Here is a 26,749-nt window from a genome sequence, read left to right as displayed (position 1 = left end):
AACACAAAGGAAAAATATTACAATCAGTCTTAAGACAACTTCTGTTCAGTTCTTCCCAATCGCTACAAGAAACGCCCTTTATAGTGCTGGGAAGCATCTATGCCTTCCTAGATGGGGAACTACGGTAGTATATAGGCAAGTACCAGTTTGTGTGGGGGTTGCGTTCCTGTCCCCACACACATTGGCAGAGCACAATCCCCCCCCCCCCCCCGTTACACCCCGCTCCATTATGCCTTGTTGTGTCCCATTTTCCGGCCACTTTCGGGTCTGCAATGATGAGCATGTGTGTGGTCACGTGTCCTGTTTATATACAGGTCACTGCCTGTATATAAACGACAAGAATTGCATCTCTTGAAAAGAAGGGCGATTCCTCCACATTTCAGCTTTGCAAACCTAGCAAGTCACCTTATGCATTATCATGGCATTCTACACTTTAGTTTTAGACTAAAGTCTAAATGGGAAACTGGTGGCTCTCCAGAGGTTGCTGGGCTCCAACTCCCATCAGCCTCAACCAGCATGGTCAGTGGTCAAGGATGATGGGAGTTGTAGGCCAACAACCTCGGGAGGGCTGCGGGTTCCCCATCCCTAAGTTATAGGAAGATGGGTAATTTTTGGAGGAAGTACACTTGAATTAGATTAGACTTTAGTCTATGTTGTAATTACATGTGTTTTATCACTTTTGCAAGCAAGTCTTCCACCAACAGAGAAACCCATTTTATCCCCACAACACCCTTATTTCTACACACAGGCATCCCTGCACTGTATCTAAGATTCTAACTGCAATACCACACTGGCTTTTGAATATGATTCTATGACAGCTTCATTTTTAAATTGCCAATTAACTGTTTTCTCTCAATTACATTTTGGTTGTTATTGGGAAAAGGAGACTGGGTAGATGCAAATATATGCTTTCCAGAGACACTAAAAACTCGTAATTCCAACTAAGTCAACAGAAGCTCCAAAGATTTGACTCCAAGAACTTAATAGAACATCATTTGCCACTTTTTTCAAGCTGGAGATAGAATTTGCCCAAGGCTGAAGCTCCTTATTTTGAGAGACAGAATTCTTGGGACACCTGCTGAGTACACTGTACTTCTACCTCCGTATCTTGAAGATAGGCACAGTCTAATAACATATTGTTACCAGCCATCTCAATCTCCACTGAACGGTGCAAGATTCCAGAGGTCTTGGCATTCAACCGGTTTTTGTGTTTCTTTTGGGGGAAATGAGGCACAGTGGAGGCTGTATTGTCTTTATGAAATATGGTTTATCTTCAGATATTTACACTTGAGTCTGGATGGAAGGAATATTCTGAGCATTACATCTCATGAGCAATACATCTCACAGCAGTGCAGCATGTGATTCAAAAGCAGCCAAAACACCATCTCTGTGTCTCCTCCACACAATTTGTCTGTCCCTCAGCCTGCATGCCCTCTGGCCTGACTCTTCTCCCCCCCCCCCCAAACCCTTGCTAAAAATGTGATGCAAGCTTTGTGTAAAAAGGACATTTTTTCCTGTGGTGACATCACGCCCCCTGTAACCCTGGCAACTTCCCCTTCCCAACTTTGCTATTTATTGTCTTTTGCTAACTAACGCACATCTGGGGGAGGGACTCCAACCCCCACTTCTTACCTGAGACTGAATGTCCCACCTTTTGTCAGGGTATTGACGCAGATTTGCTTGCTTTTGTGCTTTGATAGCACCTCTCTCAGGCAATCTCATGAGGAAGCTGGCTTGGCTTATTTTTTTTTAGGCCTGATCCATCGATCAGACCCCACATTTACTAATTGCAGAAAGTATGAGGAGAACTTAGCACCCAGGAATTTTAGGGGATCCTTGTCCCCCGCAAACCCATAACAATATTTTACCAGTTAGGGACATAGGAAGCTGTCTCATATTGAGTCAAACCACTGGTGCATCTATTCCAGTTAGGGGTGCCAGCTTGAATGAAATATTGTGGGGGCCCAGGTAAGCTCTGCCCTTCATAATCAATCACATGACACGATGCACACCACCATTTGAATGGCAATGCCTGCAAATATTTTATTGCGGGGGCCAAAGCCCTCATGGCCCCTAAGAGTTAGCTCCTATGGTTGCTAGTCAGTTTCTCTAGAGACATATAGCTAGAGCCATGAAGCTCCACAGGACACAGGAAAAAAAGTTTGTGTGGTGGGGGTATGTTTCTTTCCCCAATAACTAAGGAAAAATTACAATTAGGGATAAAAGAAAGAAGGGGAGAGACAACGGCCAAAAAATGTTTTATCTTGTAATAACACATGAATGCTTTCTAATCTAAGCCTTCAAAACAGTGTTTTACTGCACTTTAATTATGTTACAGCGTTATTAGAAAGCATTCTGAGGAATTAGTGTTCCATAATTACAATTCCTGAATACTGTAGACACATCCAACTCTCAAATCATCTGACCTGTTCCAGATTCTCAATCTTCTGCAAGAATTTCTATAATAATATAAATTAATGCCTTTTATTAAAGGAACAGTATTTCAAACCCTCCAAGTGTCCCTATTTTCCAGGGACGGTCCCGGATTTACAGAAGCCGCCCTGGTTTTTTATTTGATCCCTTAATGTCCCGCTTTCCTTAGGGTGTTCCTATTTTCTTCAGAGAAATGTTGGAGGGTATGGAGTTATCCAACTCCCCACCTCCATCCTGCCATCTGAAGGCAGTCCTGTATAGGGAAGTTTTAAATGTTTTATTATGTTTATATATACGTTGGAAGCCACCCAGAGTGGCTGGGGTAACCCAGCCAGGGATATACCGTATTTTTCGTCCCATAGGACACACCGTCCCATAGGACGCACCTAGTTTTCTTGGGGGGGAAATAAAGGAAAAAAATTTTCCCTTTATTTCCCCCCCAAAAGTAGGTCGGGGAAACCGAACCAGGTCGAGGAACAGCGGGATGGCGGCGCTGCACCTCCCTGCTGTCCCCTGAGCTTGTGGGGCTGGCCGATGTCTGCCCGGCGCGAGGGGCGCTCTGCTTCAGGGCGCCCCGCCCGCTGGGCGGCAGGCTGCTATCCGCAGCGTGGGGAGCCCTGCGGGGAACTCCTGCAGGGCTCCCCACGCTGCGGATGTCTGTCTGGCGCGCGGGGCGCTCTGCTTCAGGGCGCCCCGCCCGCCAGGCTTATTCACAGCGTGGGGAGCCCTGCGGGGAACTCCGGCAGGGCTGCCTAGGCTGCGAAGGTGTTCCCGATGCGCTGGGCGCTCCGCTTTCAGGGCGCCCGGCGCTCCAGGAAGCAGGCTGCTATCCGCAGCCTAGACAGCCCTGCGGGACCTCCGCAGGGCTGCCTAGGCTGCGGATGTTTCCCCGAAGCGCCGGAGCTCTGCTTTCAGCACGCCCAGCGCTCCGGGAAGCAGGCTGCGGATGTCTTCCTGAAGCCTGGAGAGCGAGAGGGGTCGTTGTGCCGACCCCTCTCGCTCTCCAAGCTTCAGTGAAAGCCTGCATTCGCCCCATAGGACGCACCCAGATTTCCCCTTCATTTTTGGAGGGGAAAAAGTGCGTCCTATGGGGCGAAAAATACGGTAAATAGTGAACTTATCATCATCATTATTATTATTATGGAATAGGATGTCTCTATTTTCATCAGAGAAATGTTGAAGTGTATGATATTTTGAGTTCCTTGTGTTAGATGACAATCTAACATTCACCTCATCAGTAAAACAGGAATAACAGGCAGTTACTAATTTAAATTCTTTTCCTCCAGGAAAGAGCAACATGACCCAATTTCAATATTCGTTTCTGATATGGAAAATCATCTTGAGATTATTTTAGTTTTTTCTATTTCATGTATAAAATACTCCCCATTAAATGCACACCCACATGGTGACAGCAAATATTGTATTCCATTCAAAGCAAGTGACTTGTGGATTCTCATGCCATTTAGTTTAACACTTTCAAAGATACGAACTGTGTTATGTATTGATGGGCTGGAATATGTTTAATGAAATGGAAAATGCATCATTTTCATCAGGGAGCCAATTAAGGCTCAGTGGGAGCTACACGGACACATTTTGGTAGTAGAACTGTTGGCAACGTAAAGGTCCTATGTAGGTTGCTCCAGATGGTTATGTAAAAAAACCCCTAGATTGCACGTACAAAAGACAAAAAAAATTCAGAACACGTTGATCTCTGCAGCTCAGAAAATCAATGGTACAGTTAAAACCTTTCTTCTTCCTATCTTCCTGGCAGGTTTATTTTGCATATGATTTGACAGAAACCGCTAGAAGAGCTGAAACACCAAGTTCTAAATATTGTTCAATAGGAAAGGGTTCTTAGGAAGTTTTTGGGAAGACTGGAAAAACATTTTGTTTAAACCTTTTAATTTTAATTGTATATATACACATGCACACCCTTATATTGTCCCTTCAGGGTAAATAGCTGGCTCGGGTGGGTGCGATTTAAATCTATTTGCAAAGCATGTGCTCTGTCCATTGATCTGTGGCCCATGATACCAATCCAAGGTATCATTGTGAACAATTTCATGGTTATGTCAGGGATATGATATGTTTTTCATGAAGAACATCTTCCTTTCTGAGCAACCTTCCAGGGACCACACGGCAGAAGTGGATGGGGTTAAAGGCAAAAGTGAGCACAACAATAAATGGAAATTTTACCTTTGTAGTTGGCTTATTTCTTCACACTCACTTACCCCATCAGAGCACCATCAGGACCCAAGAGCGCATTCCAGCCAGGCATAAATATTCAGGAAGGGTGCAAAGCAGGCTTGGAGGAGGGGGAAGGTGTGGGCCTGGGGAGCACTCCAAGGGCCAGATAGAGGCCCCAATGTGTACTGTACGTTTAAAGCAGTATCATACAAATTTAAACAGACTGTTTCCCCCCAAAGAATCCTGAGAATTGCAGTTTGTTTGTGGGGTGTGAAACACAGATAGCAGTCAAATACAACATTCCTAGACTGAACATGAAAGGGGATGTTTGCACCAGCCAGTAGAAAACTTCCTGTTTCCTCCTGGGCTGGGACAAATTTCCTCTACATGTGACTAGAGGTGGGCATGACCTTACCTGCCCAGGTGACAAAAGCACCTGGGACACAGCCCTCTCTCTCTGACTTCATTCATCGTAGAAGCAACAGCTCTTCAGCTAGAGATGCCCTGTTGGCTTCCAGCCAACAGAGCACAAAGGGACTATCTCCTTATGGGATAGATTCCAGTGTATATATTTTGTAACCTAAGTCTGCTTTCAGGGATCAACTGTGAACTGATGATACTGTGAGTAAACTTCTTTTATTGACTTTAAATAAGATTATCCTGTCTATTCTTTTTAAGGGGGAGATAAGGGGACTTACCAGGAATCCTATTTTTAGAAGCTTAAACGAGCTTGCAACAAGCTAACCGCTGTGCGTTTAAAAAGGGGAATGTTAAAACTCTGCTAAGTTATAGAACTTGCTAGCGCAAGTTACGAAGGATATTATTAAACAATATATCCTCTCCTGCCTCCCTGAACATTCCCACATTGTTAATGGCGCTATTCCGAGCACAATTCAAAGTGTTGGTGTTGACCTTTAAAGCCCTAAACGGCCTTGGTCCAGTATATCTGAAGGAGCGTCTCCACCCCCATCGTTCTAATGGCGTTTCCGAGCACAATTCAAAGTGTTGGTGTTGACCTTTAAAGCCCTAAATGGCCTTGGTCCAGTATATCTGAAGGAGCATCTCCACCCCCATCGTTCAGCCTGGACACTGAGGTCCAGCGCCGAGGGCCTTCTGGCGGTTCCCTCACTGCGAGAAGCCAAGTTACAGGGAACCAGGCAGAGGGCCTTCTCGGTAGTGGCACCTTCCCTGTGGAACACCCTCCCACCAGATGTCAAAGAGAACAACAACTACCAGGCTTTTAGAAGACATCTGAAGGCAGCCCTGTTTCGGGAAGCTTTTAATGTTTGATGTATTCTAGTATTTTAATATTCTTTTGGAAGCTGCCCAGAGTGGCTGGGGAAGCCCAGCCAGATGGGCGGGGTATAAATAATAAATTATTATTATTATTATTATTATTATTATTATTATTATTATTATTATTATTCCCTTCACAGAGCTGCACTTTACATAGTTCCCCTGGAACATCACAACAATATCTTCGCTCTCCTGGGAATTGCAGCTCTTAGATGTGGGAACCTGAAGTGCTATCATACTGTTTTGAATGTATAGTGCAGATGGAGCCAGAGAAGCCAGGAAGGGTGCATCTGAGGCCTAGGCATGATCTCAGGCCTGGTTTATACAGCACACGCCTGCCATCCTTCTTCTAATAATAAAAAGGTAAAGGTAAAGGTATCCCTGCCCGTACGGGCCAGTCTTGACAGACTCTGGGGTTGTGCGCCCACCTCACTCAAGAGGCTGGGGGCCAGCGCTGTCCGCAGACACTTCCGGGTCATGTGGCCAGCGTGACATCGCTGCTCTGGCGAGCCAGAGCCGCACACGGAAACGCCGTTTACCTTCCCGCTAGTAAGCGGTCCCTATCTATCTACTTGCACCCGGGGGTGCTTTCGAATTGCTAGGTTGGCAGGCGCTGGGACCGAGCAACAGGAACGCACCCCGCCGCGGGGATTCAAACCGCCGACCTTTCGATCGGCAAGCCCTAGGCGCTGAGGCTTTTACCCACAGTGCCACCTGCGTCCCTCTTCTAATAATAAGTAGTAACAAAGATTCTGACTGCACTTCATTTGGCTTGAAGAGGATTATTTGAGTTTCATCTCAAGGCCATCCATGCCTCACCTCTAATGGGAACCAAAAACGCTTCAGAAAGAAAAAGAGCAGACTCCCAGTGCTACAGATGCACTCATGAGGAAACTCACATTTATCTAATTAATAAGGTATCTACGCTGACTAGATGAATGGCTGGACTAAACTACATCAGAGTGGACCAAGTCCTCTGGACAATGACTGCCTGACTTCTTTGTCTGATCTATCGCCAGCACCATTGCTACACTGCAAGCATTAAATAAGCATCAGTCATTACAGCAGTATATTTATCTCCTTATGAGGATTACATGGTGCAATAATACTAATTTAGAACTGGCAGAATTCTAATCCTCCTCCCAAATAATTATCGCTTTCTGCCTGGAAGACTACCTGTGATCTCAATCAAATCTACTCATATATATGTAGTAAACAAAAAAAGATGGCTATCTATATTTTATTGGTTCAAATTAAACAATACTGAGCTTTTGAATAAAACAGGGATGGGGGGGTCTATGGTCCTCTAGGTGCAATCCTTTATATCATGCCAATGGTCAGAGATGAGGGCAGTTGTAGTCCAACATGTGGATGGCCAGTTTTTTGACATGTTCCTATGGTTACATTAAAAACAGAACAGAACAAAACAAAGCTGTTCCATTTCCTGTTTGCGGGCTCATTCATAAGCACAGGAATGGGAGGTTCACCTCACACCTTAATTACATAGCTTTAGGTGCCAGCTGAGAACATTCCTCTTCTCCCAGGCCTTTGGCTAATCAAACAATCTATGGCTATTTAAACTATAGATTGGGTTATTGTTTTGTTTGCTATTATGGCCTGGATAGCTCAGTTGGTTAGTGTGTGGTGCTGATAATGCTAAGGTTGCAGGTTCGAACTCAGTATGAAACAGCTGCATATTCCTGAATTGCAGGGGAATGAACTAGATTCCATGTTTGTGTTATGCATTTCTGTTTTTATACTGTAAACTGCCTTGTGATTCTTGGAAGAAGGGCAGTATATAAATTTAATTAACTCATTGAACTCAATGGGACTTATGAATAGGCATGGATTGTATATCCTGTAAGACTGCACTTCATGTGCACTGAACATGGGTATACTGCACTTCAATTGTTCTGTCAATATTTAATAAAAGTTTTCCAATTATATAAGCAAAATTTCCAGCTGTTTCCCTTTCTTCACTGCCATGTAATTTGTAAGCTGTGACATGAAGGCATATTCAAAGCATTCATTTTCTCATTCCACTTTAAAGGGGTGGATAGGGATTCTGCAATGTTTTGCATAATTTCAATCATACATAAAACGAGTTCATAACAGTTTGAAGATCTCTTTTGTATCCATAGAAATAGAATTACATGGTTCAAAGAATGCTCTATCATTCTTTTACATGCTCCATTTCTGTTGTCCTTTTTAATTGCTACCTTGATCTTTTTCTAAAACTTCCTCGCAACAAGGCAGATCCACCAAAAAGGCATGCTTTTCACAACAAAAAACCTATATCCCAACTTGTCATGAGCGTAGTTATCTCTTAAATTAACATATAAAGAGGAATTATTGCGATTTTATTTTCACAATTCCAGATATAAACTCGCATATAGATCACCTAAGACCTTGTCTACAGCATATATGATGCCACGCCACAGTATAAATCAAAAAGAAATGATAAATAGGTAGGTAGGTAGATGAGTGGTTAGCAGGAGCTGGGACTGAGCAACGGGAGACTTAACTGTCAGGGGTCCTTTACCTTTAGGTAGATGAGAGAGGTTTCATCAGATTTGCGCTCATTTGATTTGCCGGTACAATTTAATATTTTAATTTTGACACGTCTGTCTTTTATCAGGGAAAGAACAAACATTGGCAGTAGATGTGTGATTACTGGCTTACATTTTTTCCAGCAATCAAACTACAGTATTTTGTCACTGGAAAACATTACAGCCAAATCTATCCATCATCAGAAACACATCTGTTGCAATAACAAGTACTGCCCAGCAGAAGGTGGTCATTATAAGAAGTGTTTATTGGATAATGCCTGTGTTCTAAAACAACACTTGGAACAACAACCCAATCTTCTAACTCCTTTGTGATCTTTTAAAATTATTTAAGTTTTATACCAGAGTGGAAAACTCCAAAAGGACTGGCTTCTGTGTAGAAATATATCGGATTGCACTGTACTTCCATTTTATTTTATTTGGTCATCTTGAAAGGCCCCCAGACAGCAAACAATAAACCCATTCTGGCATTGTCTGTAGTAAACACATAAGTCATCTATACTGATTTTGTGCTATAGAGAAAAAATACTCGTCTCTTGATACACAAGCTACAGCTGCTTAATTGGCACTTTGTCAACAGTTCTTTTGAGCTTTTCTGAGCAATGAAGAAATGCTGCCTGCAATCCTGTTAAAAACAGCCTGCTACTTCAGTGGTGCTTGGAACCTGCTCCAGGATACATTTTATTCCATGTTTCATGATCAGCACCATTGATTTAACCCCTAAGATGGAACCCAGTGATACCCACTTACCTGGAAGTTACCAAGGGCCTTATTTCTGGGTAGGTATGTATAAGACCATGCTGTTGAGACTTACAAACAACAACAAAAAAATCAATTTATGGGACAGAACCAGTAGCAGACAGCATGGTGGAGCAGAGATACTTAGCTCACCTCCTGGCAGGTGGGTCACTGCTGCTTACCAGGAGGAGGGTGGCACAGTGCAAACATAGCAGCGGGAGCATCGGACTGGTTCAGCTGCTGTGTTTGCACTTCATCAACCTTTCTGCTCCCCCTTCTGGTAAGTAGCAGTGACTCACCTGACAGGTCAGGTAAGCAACTCCACCTCACCATGCCAACCACTACTGGGCAGAACGAAACATTATAAGAAATTTTTGGTTGCTACTTAAAATAGCAGCCCCATGCCAAATTGCCTTGTTCCACCTTTGTACAACATTTCTCATGCCCTAACCCTAGTACAATGCATTTCCCTGTTACTATTCAACAGTATTGTCTGCTCCTGGTAGGGACATGCACTGTGTAATGATGTCAGGACCTCTAGGCATGTTGTACTAGCTATCATGGAGAGGAAGGGAAGCGCTTGACGTGGAACTACAGTGTTTGCCCATAATTCTGAGTGTCGTGCTTAGAATTGTAGCCTGAAACTCCCAACCTCAAGTTCCATCAAAATCAGTAGGACTTATTTTCGTTCCATGTAATAGTTACAGTTGATGGCTTCGTGCTGAAAACAGCTACCCTATTCCACAAACATATGATCCAAGGAACCAGAGTGCCTATGCTTCTATAGCATGGACTGCATTGGTGCACTTTTCACACACTCTTCACAACATAACAGAAGGCTGTACTATCACATCTCATTGAATTACAGCTATTACATTGTATTGCAATGGATCACCCAAATCTAATGAGTTCATTAGTAGTTCTGAGGTGTATACACACAGGGCTTTCATGGTCGTTTCCCTGTTCCCTCCAAAGCAATATGGATAACTTGGTACCCCATTGAGCATAGAGAGCTATGCACATCAAGGTATTTGTAGCAGAGCCAACAGACTGAATGCAGCCCTAATAGCACATGACTACATGTGGTTTGTGGTCCAAGACCAGCATGACCACCCCCCCATTTACATTGCTTGCATCTATCAAGTTCAGCAGAGGGCAGATGAACACTGCAGTATACAGTCACATCATAAGCAGCACATGCAGATCTCATTTGCTGGGTGGATGTGAATATATCCTGGATAGTGGTTTTAGGAGATGAAGCTGTTTTTAGATGAAAAGAATTTTCACCAAATGATAGGGAAATGCCCAATTAATCAGTTTTAAAAAATCTTCATTAGACTGTAGTACTTTGCGGGTGGGTGTTTAAAAATGGCCCTTTGAAGTCTTTTAATTTTGCCCCTGGCCACCTTTCAATTTCACTGTAATCCCATGGCACATTTAATCAAGCCCTCTGTAGTTTAAAATATTATTAAACGTCTCTTTTTGAGGATTTGAATTTTACTCCCGATTATGTGATGAAGATCAATCATCAAATATTCATCATATATTCATAATCATAGCTTACATTCCCCCTCTGCTTCAAGATGCATATAATCATTTTGAAGTGTCTTAGAAGGAATTAATGGTCTAGAAATAAGATTTAAAGAGTGACAAGAGGATACACTGTCCTACTGTACTAGATGGAATGGGCAATCCCTGCCTTTGCAATGTTAATGGGTTTTCTATGCTTTTAACCGATGAACATTAGGAGCCTTAGAAGCACTCAATGCTATAACATATACTACAAACATTACATACATATTTGTTGAAAATATGGTTTGTGTTGGAAATTAATGGCCTCTTCAAATGATCTGGGGCTGGTGTGTGGGTGTGTACCAATATTTACGTTTTTTGAATACTGACTTAAAATATTCCTTAGCTGAAATGCACACATACAGGCAGGACTGTCCCTATTCAAGTAATGCTAAAAGAGAGAAATGCAAAGAACGCAGCTGTGGAGTCGGAGACAACAGAGAAAACTTTACAAAGAAATCCTCTACCCCTTTCCTTTATTGAAGAGAGAAATGTTGCTTAAAGTTTTCACTGAGTTCCATTTCCCCACATTCCCACCCCATTTGCTTCTCCTTCCAAACTGCCCCCTCCACAGTGCTCTGCAGTGAGAAAATGGCAGAGCAAACCAAACCCTGGCAAGGCATGATAAGAGTGCTGGAGCCACTGCCACATCTGTAGCCCCATTGCTGATGCCAGCTAGGGTGGAAGGTGGAGGAGCCAGAAAAAGCCTGTTGCAGACTAAACTAGCCTGGAGCTGGCATAGTGATTGGGCCTGGATCACACCCAATTTTAATCAAATAATGGCAGTAGGACTGACTCAGAATCCAGAATGTATATTTCAGGGCTTTCCTCGTGCTACTGGCATGCATTTGTGTGTACCAATTAATTTTCATTTTTTAAATCTTCATTTTATGCATTAATACATTTTCTAACGCTGCCTGTAAAACAGAATATTCCAAGGTGGCTTACACCAAATCTGTAGAGAAAACAATCAGCCATATAAAAAAACAGAAACATATACCGGTAACAAAATTAAAAGTTTCAAATAAAGGCAGCCTCAGATCAGTCAATTTTGGAACCAAATATTTGGGGAAATTAAAAGGTCTTTGCATGGTTCTGAAAAGGCTACAGCATGAGTGCCAGGTGACCCCTTCCCCCCCCCAAAATAGTCTGTACCACCTGGACACCACCACCAAGAAGACTCTCTCCCCAGTCAAAACCTACCACACCTCAGTTGGCCAATGACTTCCAAAGGCGACCTCAACGAATTGGAAGGTGGGAAAATGAGTTGGACCCTCAGTGAAATCTTGACAGATTTCTACCCCACAATGTTATTCAGAGCAATGAGCCAGTATAAGCTAGACATATCTTGCAGGTTTTTGGAATTCCCACTTAAGGAAACTGGAACAGATAATGCTTTTGTGCGACAAAATTTAGCATGCACTGGCCAACACTTCTCTTATGAGTTCTCATACATCCAATCCATGAGTCAGTCGAGACACAGTACTAAGATTTCAGGCTGTTTTCTAAGTCTCACAAATAGATCACACACATGCACAATTGTACTGGCACCCTAGAAGACTAGTAAGGATGGAGGACAACACCAGATTCAAAATAATGTTGGAAAGCTATTTAAATCATAAAAATCTTCTTTTACAGGGATAGGGAAACTGTGGCTATCTAGGTGTTGCTGGATTATAACTCCCAATATCCCTTTGCCCATTGGCTAGGGGTGATGGGAGCTGGGGAGCAGCAATTGGAGTCCCACAGGGCCCTCACCGTTACCATTAGACACCATACGCTGCCATATTGCACGCACACCTGGGAGAAAATTCTACTGAAGTTGATGTAACTTACTCCCAAGTAAGTGTGTATAGGATTACACTGTTCTGCAAGCAGCTCGGGGGGTCTTAATGAGACTTGTCTCTTGCAGCACTTTGTGGAGTTACTTAGCACTTTAACTGAGAAAGAATGGCCAACGGATAAGGATGATAGGAGTTGCAGTCCAACAACCTTTGGAGGGCCACAAGCTCCCCATTCCTGTCCTAATAAAAGCGCCTTCTCTGAATGCACGTCCATTGCCTCCTTCAAATACAGCCTCAGTCCCCTCGTGGCTGTTCCTGCTCCACCTGCCCCGCCACAGGCTTGGGTTCATCCTGAGAAACCTCGGCGGACTCTGCCTTGCTGGGCCCCAGGGAATGATCCGAATCCTCGGGGTCGCCATCTGCGGTCGTGGCCGTCGTAGCCGGAGCTCCGTCCTTCTTGGTCTGAGACCCCTTGGAGCAGCAAAGCCTGAAGCAGGCCTGGAAGATCTGCAGCGCGGCCATGACCAGGATCACCAGCGTCACCACAGCCACCGTGATCAGGATGAAGAGGTAGTTGGAAGACACGGCTCCGGGGGCGCTGCTGCTGTTGCCCACCTCGGAGGGCAAGGTGGCCGCCAGGGAGTCGTTCCGGCCAGGCAGGCCGTCCGAAGAGCCGTTCGGGGAGGGAGACAGTGCAGGCGACGGCGGCGTTTCAGTTCCCGCCGGCGGCACGCAGGCTTTTTCGTCGGCCGCCAAGCGAGCGCCCCAGGCGCACAGGCACAGGAAGGCGCCCCGGGCGCCGAAGCAGTCGGCCAGCTCGACGCACGCTCCCTCGCTCGGGCTCCAGTAGCCGCTGGGGCAGGAGCAGAGGCCGCGCTCGGTGCCTTCCCAGCGGTAGCCGTCGGGCGAGAGGCGGCAGGTGAAGCGCGCCTCCCGCCCGGGGCACCTCAGGGTGAGCACCGTGCCAGGCGGGCCGAACTCCACGGCGGCGCTTTGGAGGCGGAAAGGGAGCGCGTAGTGCAGGTGGCTGCCCGCGCCAGGCGCGCGACACGCGCCCGCGTAGCTGTACTTGCACACGTACCCCGCGTTGGCCTTGGCGCAGGCGTGCTCGGCGAGGCCCCACGACTCGGCGGCGCGAGGCTCGCCCCAAGTCACCTGCAGGCCGGCGCACTTCTGCGTGGTGCACGACTTGCTGGGCTCCTTCACCCACGAGAGGCTCCCCTCCGCCGCGCTCTCGTTCCTCGCCTCCGCGACAAGTCCTCCGGCCGCGGCCCAGGAGAAACCCCGCAGCGGCAGCTCCTCCATGGTGCACTGCTGAGCCTTCCTCACCAGGCCCAGCCAGAACAAGGAGGCGCCCGACCCGCCGCGGGCCACCCCTCTCAGCAGAGACACGATGGCCTGCACTTCCACCCGGCCGCTCGCCGTGCTCAGGCGCCCGCCGTGCGCCGCGCAGGCCTCCTGGGCGCGGGGGAAGCTCAGGCTGCCCACGTGGACGCTGTAGCAGGACCCCGAAGGGTGGCACCAGGCGTGGTCGCTCTGGGGGCGCAGGGCGGCAGTGGGGCCCCCTGGCACGGGGAGAGGTTGCAGGAGGACGAGAGAGGCAAGCACCAGGCCCCGCATCTTGCCTCGCCTCCCCGCAGTGGCATTCGCGAGCACCAGCCAAGTCTGGATGGCGGGGATGTGGCGTCGAGGCGACTCCTTTTCTTCACAGCTCACATCACAACAATATCTTCGCTCCCGCAGACCTTCCCTTTCAGTGGCTGAAAGGAAATGTGTCAGGGGTTAGGCTTGACCTTAACATCCTTGATTTGTTGAAGTCCCCGCGCCAAAAGTTCCCTTCCAGAATTGGAAACATCTGATAAATAAAACCCAGACGGCAGCGAAACTTTTCTTTGCTTGCACTTTATAGGGAGAAACGCCCGCATAAACTAGGCGCAAGAAGGCAGACGAGTTCTTTGGGCTGAATTGTTCACCTCCGTGTTAGTAAACACAGGCCGGATGTTTAATAAATTATTTGAACTCCGTGCCTTTTATTGACTTGAAAGCTTAGCACCGATTGCAGCGGATCTTAAAACTATCAGAAAAATAATTGCTTGATGAAATGCAGTGGAGGGCAATGGCGTTAAGGCCCTAGTTAACCCCCTCCCATGCAAGCACACACACACACACCCTCCCAACCTACCAGTGTGCAGCTGCAGTGTAAAAGGCACATTCCATGCTAGGAATCATTCGGAAAGGAACTGAAAATAAAGCTGTCAATTTCATAATTCCATTATACAACTCTAGGGTGAGATTGCATTTGGAATACTGTGCTGTGTAGAGTTCTCACATCAAAAAGGATATTGCAGAGTTGGGAAAGGTTAAGAAAAGGGCAACCAAAAAAGGAACAAGGCAGACAAAGTGACTCTTCTATGAAGAAAAGCTGCAGTGTTTGGGACTTAGTTTAGAAAAATGGTGAGTAAGAAGTGAAATGATAGAAGCTTATGAGATGGCTAGTCCCCATAGTGGAGGCAGTAATATTTCTGAGTACCAGTTGCTGGAAGCCACAGGAACAGAGAGCGCTCTTGTGCTCAGGTCTTGCTTGTGGGTTTCCCACAGACATCTGGCTGGCCTCTCTGAGAACAAGATGCTGGAGTAGATGAGCCATTGTCCTGAAACTCTTCTTACGTTCTTATGCAGGAAATACGAAACCATGTGGGTAAGCTGGTAAAAAACACTGGTAAGTAGTTAAAGAATCAGATGAAGAGAGTAGAAATAAATGGACAATTCTCACAATGGAGGGGTAGAAGAAGTGGGGGTTCCCCAAGGATCTGTACTGGGGCTGGTGTTTTTTTTAAAATGTTCTTAAATAATTAGGAGTTAGGGCTAAACAGTGAGGTGGCCAAGCTTTTGATGAAATCCAGCTATTCAAGGTGGTTTACGAAAATGGGATTGTGAGTAGCTCCTGAGGAATAGGTATTAAAATTTCAAATTTGGTTCAGTATAAGCAAGTGTAAAGTGATGTGCATGGTGGTGGTGGTGGAATCCTAAATTCACATATACAGTGGTACCTCGGGTTACATACACTTCAGGTTACAGACTCCGCTAACCCAGAAATAGTACCTCGGGTTAAGAACTTTGCTTCAGGATGAGAACAGAAATTGTGCTCCGGTGGCGCGGCAGCAGCGGGAGGCCCCGTTAGCTAAAGTGGTGCTTCAGGTTAAGAACAGTTTCAGGTTAAGAACGGACCTCCGGAACGAATTAAGTACTTAACCTGAGGTACCACTGTACAGAGATGAGGTCTGAGGTGGCGGGTACCTGATCAGGAAAGAGATTGTGGTGGACAGCTTGATGAAAACAATGGCTATGTACACACCAACCCCTTCATTGCACAAAAATACAGTTTTTTCTCAACCCTGTATCATTCATGCTCATCCTTAGCATGCTGCTGTCAATTAGATTGCATCCAGATCCTGCCATCCACAAGGGCTGGCGTTAGTTACTTGATATGTGTTTGAAAACACTTGTATGGATTAGGTTATCAATGCCTTTTCCTCCCTGAACATGCTCCAGGTGAATGAAGACGGAAGTCGTGTTTGTGATCTTGGTATACACCAACCCACAATGCCATTCATTGGACAGGTGTGGCTACACCCCACTGCCAAGACCACCTACATCTGTTTTCAAATGGGCACACTTTGCCAGTGAGGGAAAGCAAAACCAATCTGCAGGGAGCAGATGGAAGGAGAAAGTGGGAAGCAGCACCTCTCTTCCAATTTCCTCCTTCTGTGTACTTTCCAGGTGAGAAAAAGGTAACCGCCCTCACCCCTTCCTTTGTTACCAAGTGAACAGTGGAGAGGGGTTGTCATGTTCACCACTCCAACTTAATCATATCATGACATTTCAGTTTTTAAACGAAAATCCAGAAATGCTCCATAATAAAGGTGATAGTAAAAAGTATCTCATCAACTATGGACTCTGTGGACAATGCAATCGTTTATTTTAATGATTAATTAAAAGTAAATGACGACTAGGGAGTTAATTCCCAATGATTTATGAACCTATTTCCCCTGTTTGGCATTTGTCCTGAACAGGAGGGGGGGAACCTGTTTGCAGGGGTTGTATTTGTCTCTTACATTCCTTCTCCCCCTTAACCTCCTACAGCTATGCTGCTTAGCCAGGATTTATGCATCTCTCATTGCTCAGCTCACGCCAAAAATAAAGCAGTATCAACACAGGCTCTGAGTAAGTTAATGTCACCATAATTCATCATCATCATCATGACTTCTTTGAAATTAGTTGGGAAAATTCATCATGACTTCTTTGAAATTTGTGGCAAATTTTCCATTGATCTTAGTACAGAGCCAGGATTTCATAAAGTGGCTGAAATCTCTCTTCCCCCCTCCCCTGGAAAAATAAAGAAATAAAGAAGAAAGAGCCAAGCCAAAGTAAGGGTCTGAGAACAGTGACTAACATCTTCCAAATTTTGGCTTTGTTATACGCGCCAGTGGTGTGCAATAAGATCAGTGCAAGGGGGTATTGTTAAGTTATTTATGTATTTATTTTTTATATCTGTATTCTGCCTTTCCTCCAGGGAGCTCAAGGTGGCATACATGCTTCTCTTCCTCTCCATTTTATCATCACAACAAACCTGCAAGGTAGTTTAGACTGAAATATGTGCCTGGTGCACATCCTATTCTAATAATCTGCTACTTGAAGCAAACAGTTGTGCTTTCAATCTCACGCTTACCAAACCTGTCCTGGTGTTTCCCATTCAGTATTCCAGATTTGCACAAGAGAACTTTTTAAAAAGTGAGTTGCTCTAAGCCAGGCAAGGATTTGGAGTTGCTCCCCCCCCCCCCAAATGTTGGCCCTTCCTTTTCTCCTGTTTGTCTTTTCTGCTTCCCCTACCTGCAAGGGCAGTTTTTATTTCTCCTTTTTTGGTGAAAATCTGAGCAAGTGACTAAAACATAATCATTCAATACAGCACTCGCAAATGGAGGGAGACTGCATATAGTAAGCACAAACACTGCTAGAAAAGAACCTTCTTTTTTTTTTAGGAGGGGTCTGGAAAGGGGAGTAGCTAAAGTGGAGGGTTGAGCCACTCAAAGTTAAAAAGAAACCCAAAGCAAAACATCCACTACCCCAAGTGCACCAGGCTGAGGTCAGTTTTTAAAATTACTTCTCTGATTGGGAAACCCAACTTCAGAGGGGGAATGTGTGAGTTCACAGTTATTTGCTGCAGATGTCATGTGGGTGATGCTAAATTAATGAGAACAGCAATTTCTGATTCGCATTATACTCTGGTGTGGGCAAGCCCTTATTTTCGTTACTTTTCTTATTCCTTTCTGAGAGGCTGAATCTTTTCCTGCTATACTAAAATGCAGGAGCATTCATAAAATCCTGTAAAAAGAAACAGAAACATAGCAATCAGCAGAATGCCTGGGTATTTCAGAGAGCCTTAAAAATCAATGCAATGATCGGTGCTCCCTTTCAGCAGCTGCTGTGTTCAGAAGTCCAGTAGACTATTCATCTACACAACACACACATACAGTGACCCCGTAGTAAGTCTAAACTTTGCCATCTGTTATTTGTGGACAGTGTGTTATGCTACCGTTGCTTCATTGGTTGAGACTATAGCATTGCAGAGAAAGCCTAGGTTTTCATAGCATCTGTGCAAGCTACATTTCATATACTGTGCAGTATCCATGAGACAACTATACTCCTTTGGGGAATGGTAGCAGAGTGAAGTATTTGTGCTTTCAAATGGCAGCCCATATGAGAGTAAATCAAAACTGGAGAATTCAAGTCATTTGCAACGAGGCAGAGTTTCCTAGGGAAACCTGCTAGAATAGCAGGAAGCCTTAAGCCTTGCCATAAATAGCAGACTTCAATCCCTGGCATTGTGCCTAGGCTGACCCTTCAACGTCTATGAAGTTTATACACTGCTGGTTTTAACTGTAGTGTTGTTTTGAATTATGTAATTTCATTCTTATCTTGAGCTACCCTGGGAACCCATTGGGGAGGAAGGGTGGGTTATAAATTTGAAATAATGGCTCAATAACTGAGCATCTTAGTGGGGAAGGCAGGAGGGGTTTGCTAAAAGAGCTACTGAAAACAAGAGGAAGGGAAAATTGTTGTTGTCGTTTAGTCGTGTCCGACTCTTCATGACCCCATGGACCAGAGCACGCCAGGCACTCCTGTCTTCCACTGCCTCCCGCAGTTTGGTCAAACTTATGCTGGTAGCTTCGAGAACACTATCCAACCATCTCGTCCTCTGTCGTCCCCTTCTCCTTGTGCCCTCCATCTTTCCCAGCATCAGGGTCTTTTCCAGGGAGTCTTCTCTTCTCATGAGGTGGCCAAAGTATTGGAGCCTCAGCTTCAGGATCTGTCCTTCCAATGAGCACTCAGGGTTGATTTCCTTAAGAATGGATACGTTTGATCTTCTTGCAGTCCATGGGACTCTCAAGAGTCTCCTTAGACTTCAGCAAAATTATTGTTGAATTCAAAGACAAGGAATCGCTCTGAAGTCCAGTGCTGAAGTCTCCTTGGTGTAAGCCTGACAAAATCAGAATGAAATGGTTTTGCACCACAGTCTCTTCTGTGTTAATCTCTTAACCCAAACCTCACGCCACCATTCCATGGAAGTGTCTCTGGTCCCCATTTGCAGGTACACACAGCTCCTTTACTCAGTTCCTCTGCCTGTTCCAGAAGGGCTGGCATTTACTTTATCATTAGCCCCAAATCTCTGCTAAGACTGACAAGGTCAGGGGAAAGCCTTGCCAATATCACCAGTGCCTCATTCATTTAGTCTTTTTAATTAAAGTAATACTATGCGCTCTGCCACCTCCTGCATGTGTGTAGCTTTTGAAAGGAAACCATGCAGTTGAAATTGATTACCTTTTCCCTTGACACTGTCCATTTCATTGCAGGGCAGAGCCTTTGCTGATAAAAATGACAAACCTTTCCTACAGTCAAAGGCTAGCAGGGAGTTTAAAATGTGGCAGTGCAGTGGCCAAGCATGTAATGTAAAAAGGGGGGGGGCTACACGCTGTCAGTCTTGTGTCCAAATTTAGTTACTGAACAATATGGGCCGCATCCCATTAGGCAACGAGAGGGGTGTATTTTCTGCATTAACTGGAGATGATAACTTTTAAAGCACTGAAGTAGGGGTGAGATTCCTGATTGATTTTGAAATGCATAATTTTTAGGGTCATTGCAATATAGTGGTACCTCGGGTTACATACACTTCAGGTTACATATGCTTCAGGTTACAGACTCCGCTAACCCAGAAATAGTACCTCGGGTTAAGAACTTTGCTTCAGGATGAGAACAGAAATCGCGCGGCGGCGGCAGGAGGCCCTATTAGTTAAAGTGGTGCTTCAGGTTAAGAACAGTTTCAGGTTAAAAACAGACATCCGGAACAAATTGAGTACGTAACCAGAGGTACCACTGTAATTGGTATCAGGGCCACGCAACCCATGAGGCAAAGTGAGGTGCTTGCCTAAGGTGGCAGGATCCACCAGGGCAGCAGATCCCAATGTCAATCTTTCTTACCCCCTTGTTCCTGATGTAGATCTTCCCTTGCCGCTTCTTCCCTAGCAGGGAGGGGAGGTGCCATTTTGGCGTCTGCCTCAGGTGGCAAAATGTCTTGGGCTGGCCCTGCTCAGTATCGTAGGTTCTTTGTTAATTAGTTTGTTTTGCCTTTATCTTGCTAGAGAACTACATGCCTGCTCTTCTGGAACGTAACATGTTACAAAATCAGTATCTGCTCAGTTATCCTCAAGTTTGTATCAAAAGTTGGATAAATGTGCAGGAAGCGAAAAAATAAGGAAGATATAATCTTAATTCTATTTGTAGCTTGTCAGGCCACACTACTAACACAGCGTGAAGGGCATGGTAGGCCATTAAAATCTATGGGCAGCAGTACATTTAAGTCTGTTGAATTTTGTCTGAAGTCTTAAAAGGTGCTACATACTTGGTTGTAGTTTGTATGCAAGATCTAATCCATATATATATATGACAATAGATTTTAACTGAGTTTAATGGGGCACACCTCCAAACAAGAGTGCATATGATCGCAACTTTAAGACCTTTGTAAGTACCCACATAATGCAATCCATGGCAATGTTACCCATGTAGGCAAGGCAGTTTTGCAACCAACATCATTCAAATAAATATCTGCCAATCGTAAATATCTTCCAGGCTTCCTTTGAGACATATGTAGATTGCTCTAGCACATTTTTCCTAAATTATTGCACTACCAAAGTAGCGTAAGAAGAAACAAGTCAGACACGGTAACTAGAAATATAATTTCAAACTGTACATTTCTTATTACTCTAGGTAAGCAGTCTCAGGCAGAGTTCATGATTCCCATTTTCTTTTATGATGATTAATAAAACACAGCTCATTGAAAGCACTGATGAAAGAATTATATTCAAAAAGCTTGTTAACATTTATGTATCTGTCAGAGCAGGCCGGTGAGAGGATGCAAAAACATTGTGCAGTTCTTGAACTTGGCGCAGGGAGGGGGGACTAGGATCTGGTGTTCCCATTATGCTGAAGACTTCATACTTGAAAAATATTTTGCACTATTTCTTCCCCTTAACATCACCCAACACATTTTTAGTTATCATACCATTTTTTTTTAAGTCTCCGTTTATTCTGATAATTGCTTGACTCTTTACAAGGGCTATTAGTTTTTATAACACATCAAAATATTTTTAATTAGTGATTGACTAAGTAGATATTTGTTTTTATCATCTGCCTAGTGACTGTCAACTGATTCAGCTGTCTTGCATTCATGGGTGAAATTAATGAGTCAAGCAGGCCTCACATAAGGCTTAATCTTGTCATGTGCCAAGCACTTCCTGGCTCCTAAGAAGGGCATCAGTGCTTCACAAGAGCGCTGATCTTCATGTATCATAGAAACAACCCTGAAAAAGAGACTGAGGATAAAGAAATCCCTATTTCTTTTAAGGTCTGCTTCAGGAATTACCCTTTTTGTCATAAGAAATGCTTGTACTACACTGTACATGCACACACTAAAGCGTCATCATCAAGTACTCTCGGGATCAGAATGTTCCAAAAGAACGTTCTGAAAAACCTCTCAAAATTGAAGGGAGGCGTGTAAACAGGTTTCCCAAAGGAACAAGTTTCAAAAATTAGGTGGCAGAAGTGTTTTCTCCCTCACTTCACATGGTGGTGAGACATGGGACAGAACATCCCCAGATCTTAACCTATGAGCAGAATACCAGTTGAGCAGGTGGCTCTTTTAAAATATCCTGGATACAAACGAACCCTAACATTAGGCAAAGAGAAGCAGCAGCCACTAGCAGCTGATTTCAGGTACAGTGGTACCTCAGGTTACAGACGCTTCAGGTTACAGACTCCACTAACCCAGAAATAGTACCTCGGGTTAAGAATGACTTCTGGCCCTGGCTTTAAAGGTGACTATGATAGGGAGGATCAGCTAAAATGGCTTCTCTTCTTTTCCCTTGTTCATTTCCCCATTCATGGAAGGGCAACTTAGAATCCAATTCAATATTGTTATGCACAGAGAGAGCTGTAAATCCAATAGAACCCACAAGTGGAATGCAAAAAACAAAACAAAACGCCAAAAGAAATTTATTTATTCTCAATAAAATTTGCATTCAGAGAAGTTGAGACTTTTCTTCCCCTGCTCAGTTCATTTCAGGTTTAACTGTGACAAAGGTAGGAAACGCTACAGGTCACTCTGTCTTCTCTGAGTGCTGTGAAAATTCTTACTTGGATCTCCATGAAATATTGATTTCACGTCATGACTAAGCTTCAATTAATCCACCACCCTTTCAGAAATGCACTCCTACATCTTGACTTGATAAAAAATGACTAATGGCTGGCTGGCTATAAAGGATTTAAATAGTGACGGTCTTCCTTAAATGAGCTTTCATTCCATGATTCAAATTTTGACTGTTCGACTTGGAATAATTGTGCAAGCAATTTACACATCATTATGCTCTTGTAACTTATTCTGCTATTTCCCACATTGCTTTCCAGCATGAGCATAAACTATCCTGATTGACTGCATTGGCTCAAGTTACTTGGCACTGCAAAGTGCTGTGGGGGGGCGGGGAGCTTGGAAGCCTTTAATTAAGAAAGAGTAAATTAATAATGCAAACTACTGTGGTAGAATTCATGCTTGTTAAATCTTAAGTATATTGGATTGGAAACAGTCCCTTCTGCAAATAGCAGGGTTCCTTCTGTCTGTGGAAGGAACCAAAATCAAGTGAAGATTAACATTGGCGAAACAGCAGGAGAGGCACTTTTCACTGATTGCCCCTTCCCACTGCCCTCCGCAATACTACTCCCAGCACCATTCTAGAGACTTCCACAGACCTCTTTATCAGCTTTTAAGGAGACTGTGGTGGGAAGAATTGGCAAAAATCACCCCCAGCAGCCTACTATGCGTCCTCCGGCATCAGGGGTGCCAACTTGAGTAAAATATTGCCAGGTAAGCCCTGCCCCACATAACTGATTGCATGACATGGTGCACACACACACACCAGTTGAAAGGCAATGCCCAACCAATTTGGGGGCTCTGGTCCCCTCAACTATATGACTTTTCTTAGAAGAAAACTGAAGCCAGCCCTGTATATGGAAGTTTGTAATGTTTGATGTTTCATTGTGTTTTTATATATTGCTGGAAGCCTCCCAGAGTGGCTGGGGCAATCCAGTCAGATAGGCGGCATGTTGTTGTCAATGTCAATGTAGTCCTGCTCACAGGAACTCTGCAGCCAGCCCATTGTCTTCTGTCTGAAAGTGCAGCATAGATGCATTTGAAAGAGCATTTGTTCTATGTGTGAGGTTGTTCTGGGTCTTATTCCCATTCAGACCAATATTGCATTGTCATCACCAACCCACTTAACCATTCTGTTTAGGAAGGTAAATGGTGATGAAACAATGTTGGATAGGTTTTTGTTTTGTGTAAGGGAGACTGTATGCATCCAGACAGTCAAGGCTCTAAGCCTTTCATGAAACTGCATAGACTTTTCTCTTGATACAGCAAAGCCTTTATCATGCAGTGGGAGCTCTCCCTCATTCACTCCAATGATGGAAGAGTGAAAACCCATGCACACAAAGGGGTGCAGTCAGGAAAGTGCCCCATCTGTTTAACTGCATAGGGAAGGTCCTGTGCAGGAACTTTGTGAACACAGTGGAACACAAATGGATCTATGCGCCGAGGGTTCTGCCAACTTTTACATTTACTGAAATCTTTGCAGAAGCACAAGGCTGCACGTTCTTCAGAATTGTCCAGGATGACTGTTGCTGCATGACGATTCTGAAAGGTAGAAAGGGCAAAGAAAAATGTAAACACCAGGACCTGAGCACAGATTGGATTAGATTCACTCTTTTAACTGTGGCTTAGATGGAGACCGGTTTGGGGGAGAAATCTGATTTTGTTTGCATATAAAGGCAAGCCTGCTTTATTCACACTTTCCAAAAGAGAATGTGAACTGAAACACGGTCATCTGTTGAAATTTGTAAGTTTTGCAATGCCAAATAAGCCAAATAACATGTACAGAAATGCACATACGAGTGCAAAGTATGTGAAAAGAACATTAAAAAACATATTATGGAGAATTGCTTTGCAAAAATATATGTCTCAGGCAAGAATGCATACAGAAATGTGTATATTAAGATAAAGTTGCAATAAATGCCTATGAATTTTCTTGAGGACCTGTTTAAAAACAGCCATAAGCATGTGAAAATGTGGATAACTGGATTTAAGACTGGGAAAATGAGAAACCGAAATTGACAGATTTGCCATCCCTGCTGGGAAGGTTCCCATGCCTTGCTTGAGGAAGCTGGTTGTTGCTGGAGTCTTTCATCCTTGGCAACTGATCTGTGTACTCACTAGGAAACAAGCTCCCACGCTATACCTCATGTGAGATAGTGTCTGCATTTTCCCCTACACTGAGATTATCTTTCTCTAGGGAAGAATGTAGTGCATGCAACTGTCTTGAGTTACACTTTCCCAATAAAGGTTTATCTTTTACCACTGTATTCCTTGCAGTTCCTTTCACTTTCTGTATCTTCTTGTTTAATACTTCTTCCTTCCATTCTTTTCTCAGAACATTCCCAGACAAGTGAATTGTTGCATAGAATAACCAGGTAGTACCTGGGGAAAGTAACACAAAGGTTCTTCACAGTTGCTCCCCTTCCCATGTGTTCAGTAATCACATGAAGGGGGAATCAGGACTGTATCTGAAGACCCCATCTCATACAGCACTCCCAGTCACATCTAAAGCCTTGCATCTAAGGCTAAATTCCCCCTTTCAGACATTGTAGGGTGTTAGGAACTGAAGGAAGTGACATCATGGGCTGGGCTGGCATGACTGACCCTCTACACCAGCCTTCCCCAAAATCACCTCTCCCTCAGATCCATTGTATTGTTTTACATTAAGTGTTAATCGACTTAAATAATTTGCAAGGTAAATTTACTTGTAGATGACCCTCTTTGCGCTCTCTTGAGCAATGTCTGATCACACCCCCTCCCACAATCTTCCTTGCTGTTTTAGCGGCCCCTAAATGTATGCATTTACTTATAAATGAGTTTCATGACAGTTTTAATGGTAACGATAATGTTATTACCCACAGGGATGATGCAGCAACTGTGATCACATAAACACACAGAGAATATTTTATTGCTCATCTCCATGGGAAAGTGACCTGCATCTCAAAAAAACCTCAACAACACATTATGCTGTTAAGATGTAATTTAGAAAAAGATTGACCTGGTGCATCTCCATTCAAATGAAGTCAAACTTTTTTATTTGGAAAATGAGTTTTGTTCATTTTCACAATCTTCCCTGGGTGCAACCTAGCGGAGAAGCAATCCGCAAGGGTAGTTGCCACTGGTAATTTACTCCCATGTTCCTTTGCCATATCACTGAGAACTTGTGGCCTGCCAGGTCACCTTCATCACCCACACCCCACCATTACCTTCCACAGTTCCTAAGCACAGAGACTGATTCCTCTTCCCTCATTGGAACTACAGCTGCATGCCACTTTGCAAACTGTTGCCCCAGGACTGACCAAGCAAGGGACATCACATAGATAGGAAAAAGTTCTTCTCTCTCTCTCATAACATCAGAACTCATTGATGTCCAGTGAAACTGAATGTTGGAAGAATCAGGCCAGACAAAAGGTAGTCCTTTACAAGCCTTATAGTGTGAATTTTCTCCCACAAGTGACAGTAATTGCCACCAACTTAGAAAGTTTGAATAGAGGATTAGACAGACTCATGGAGGATATCAGTGGCTACTAACCCTGATGGGTTTGCTCCAGAGGTAGTATGCTTCTGAGTACCAGTTGCTAGAAACCACAGAAGGTGGGAGGGCGGTTGTCCAGCTTGCAGGCCTCTCACAGGAGTCTGGTTGGCCATTGTGAGAATAGGATGTTGGACATAATGGGCCACTGTCAGGCTGCTGCCAGCAACTGGTTGCCCAGAAACGTACAAAGACAAGGGAATGTTTCTTACAGTCCACTTTTTATTCAGTATTTACAGTAGGAGGCTATAGAACACAGCCTCTTGGATAATGGCGTTGTCCTGGGTGAATCTCCTCCAGCACCCCGTCTCTCCCACTTCCTCATTCGTCATTCTCATAGTCTCGCCTATGGGTGCTGCTCTGTACCCTCTGTCTTTGAGCTTTTTGCTCTCCTACTTTCAAGGCTCTCCGGGTTCTGGGAGAGGGAACTGGAAGAAGAAGAAGAGTTTGGATTTGATATCCTGCTTTATCATTACCCTAAGGAGTCTCAAAGCGGCTAACATTCTCCTTTCCCTTCCTCCCCCACAACAAACACTCTGTGAGGTGAGTGGGGCTGAGAGACTTCAGAGAAGTGTGACTAGCCCAAGGTCACCCAGCAGCTTCATGTGAAGGAGCGGGGAAATCAAACCTGGTTCACCAGATTACGAGTCCACTGCTCTTAACCACTACACCACACTGGCTCTGAAATGCTTTCTAAAGAGACTGTGTCCATCAGCTGTCACCCCCCCTCGTGCTTCCTCCTCCTCCTCCTCTCCCATTATTTCCCAACTTTTCACCTCATTTGCCTCTGAGCTGTGACCTCCCTCAAACCCCTGTTGTAAATCTAAACGGTCTTCCTCTTCCTCCTCCCTGGAAGGGTAAAGCTGGGGAGGTGGTCTCCACC

General features: G+C 44.5%; 1 protein-coding gene and 1 long non-coding RNA gene across 2 annotated transcripts; one reads left to right on the top strand and one right to left on the bottom strand.

The window, feature by feature from the left end:
- Window positions 1-8,255: 8,255 nt before the first annotated feature.
- CLEC14A (C-type lectin domain containing 14A) lies at window positions 8,256-14,484 on the bottom strand. Its single transcript, XM_028720283.2, has one exon. The coding sequence runs from the start codon at window positions 14,195-14,197 to the stop codon at window positions 12,872-12,874; it is 1,326 nt and encodes a 441-aa protein (XP_028576116.2). The 5' UTR covers window positions 14,198-14,484; the 3' UTR covers window positions 8,256-12,871.
- A 1,556-nt stretch (window positions 14,485-16,040) lies between these two features.
- LOC144327461 (uncharacterized) lies at window positions 16,041-16,791 on the top strand. Its single transcript, XR_013392507.1, has 2 exons — window positions 16,041-16,357; window positions 16,721-16,791. It is a non-coding gene; the product is annotated as an uncharacterized LOC144327461 (long non-coding RNA).
- Window positions 16,792-26,749: the final 9,958 nt, after the last annotated feature.

This window comes from Podarcis muralis, chromosome 1 (genome assembly GCF_964188315.1).
Source record: "Podarcis muralis chromosome 1, rPodMur119.hap1.1, whole genome shotgun sequence".
In the NCBI taxonomy this organism is placed as follows: domain Eukaryota; kingdom Metazoa; phylum Chordata; class Lepidosauria; order Squamata; family Lacertidae; genus Podarcis; species Podarcis muralis.
This window is presented reverse-complemented; position numbering and strand designations above follow the sequence as displayed.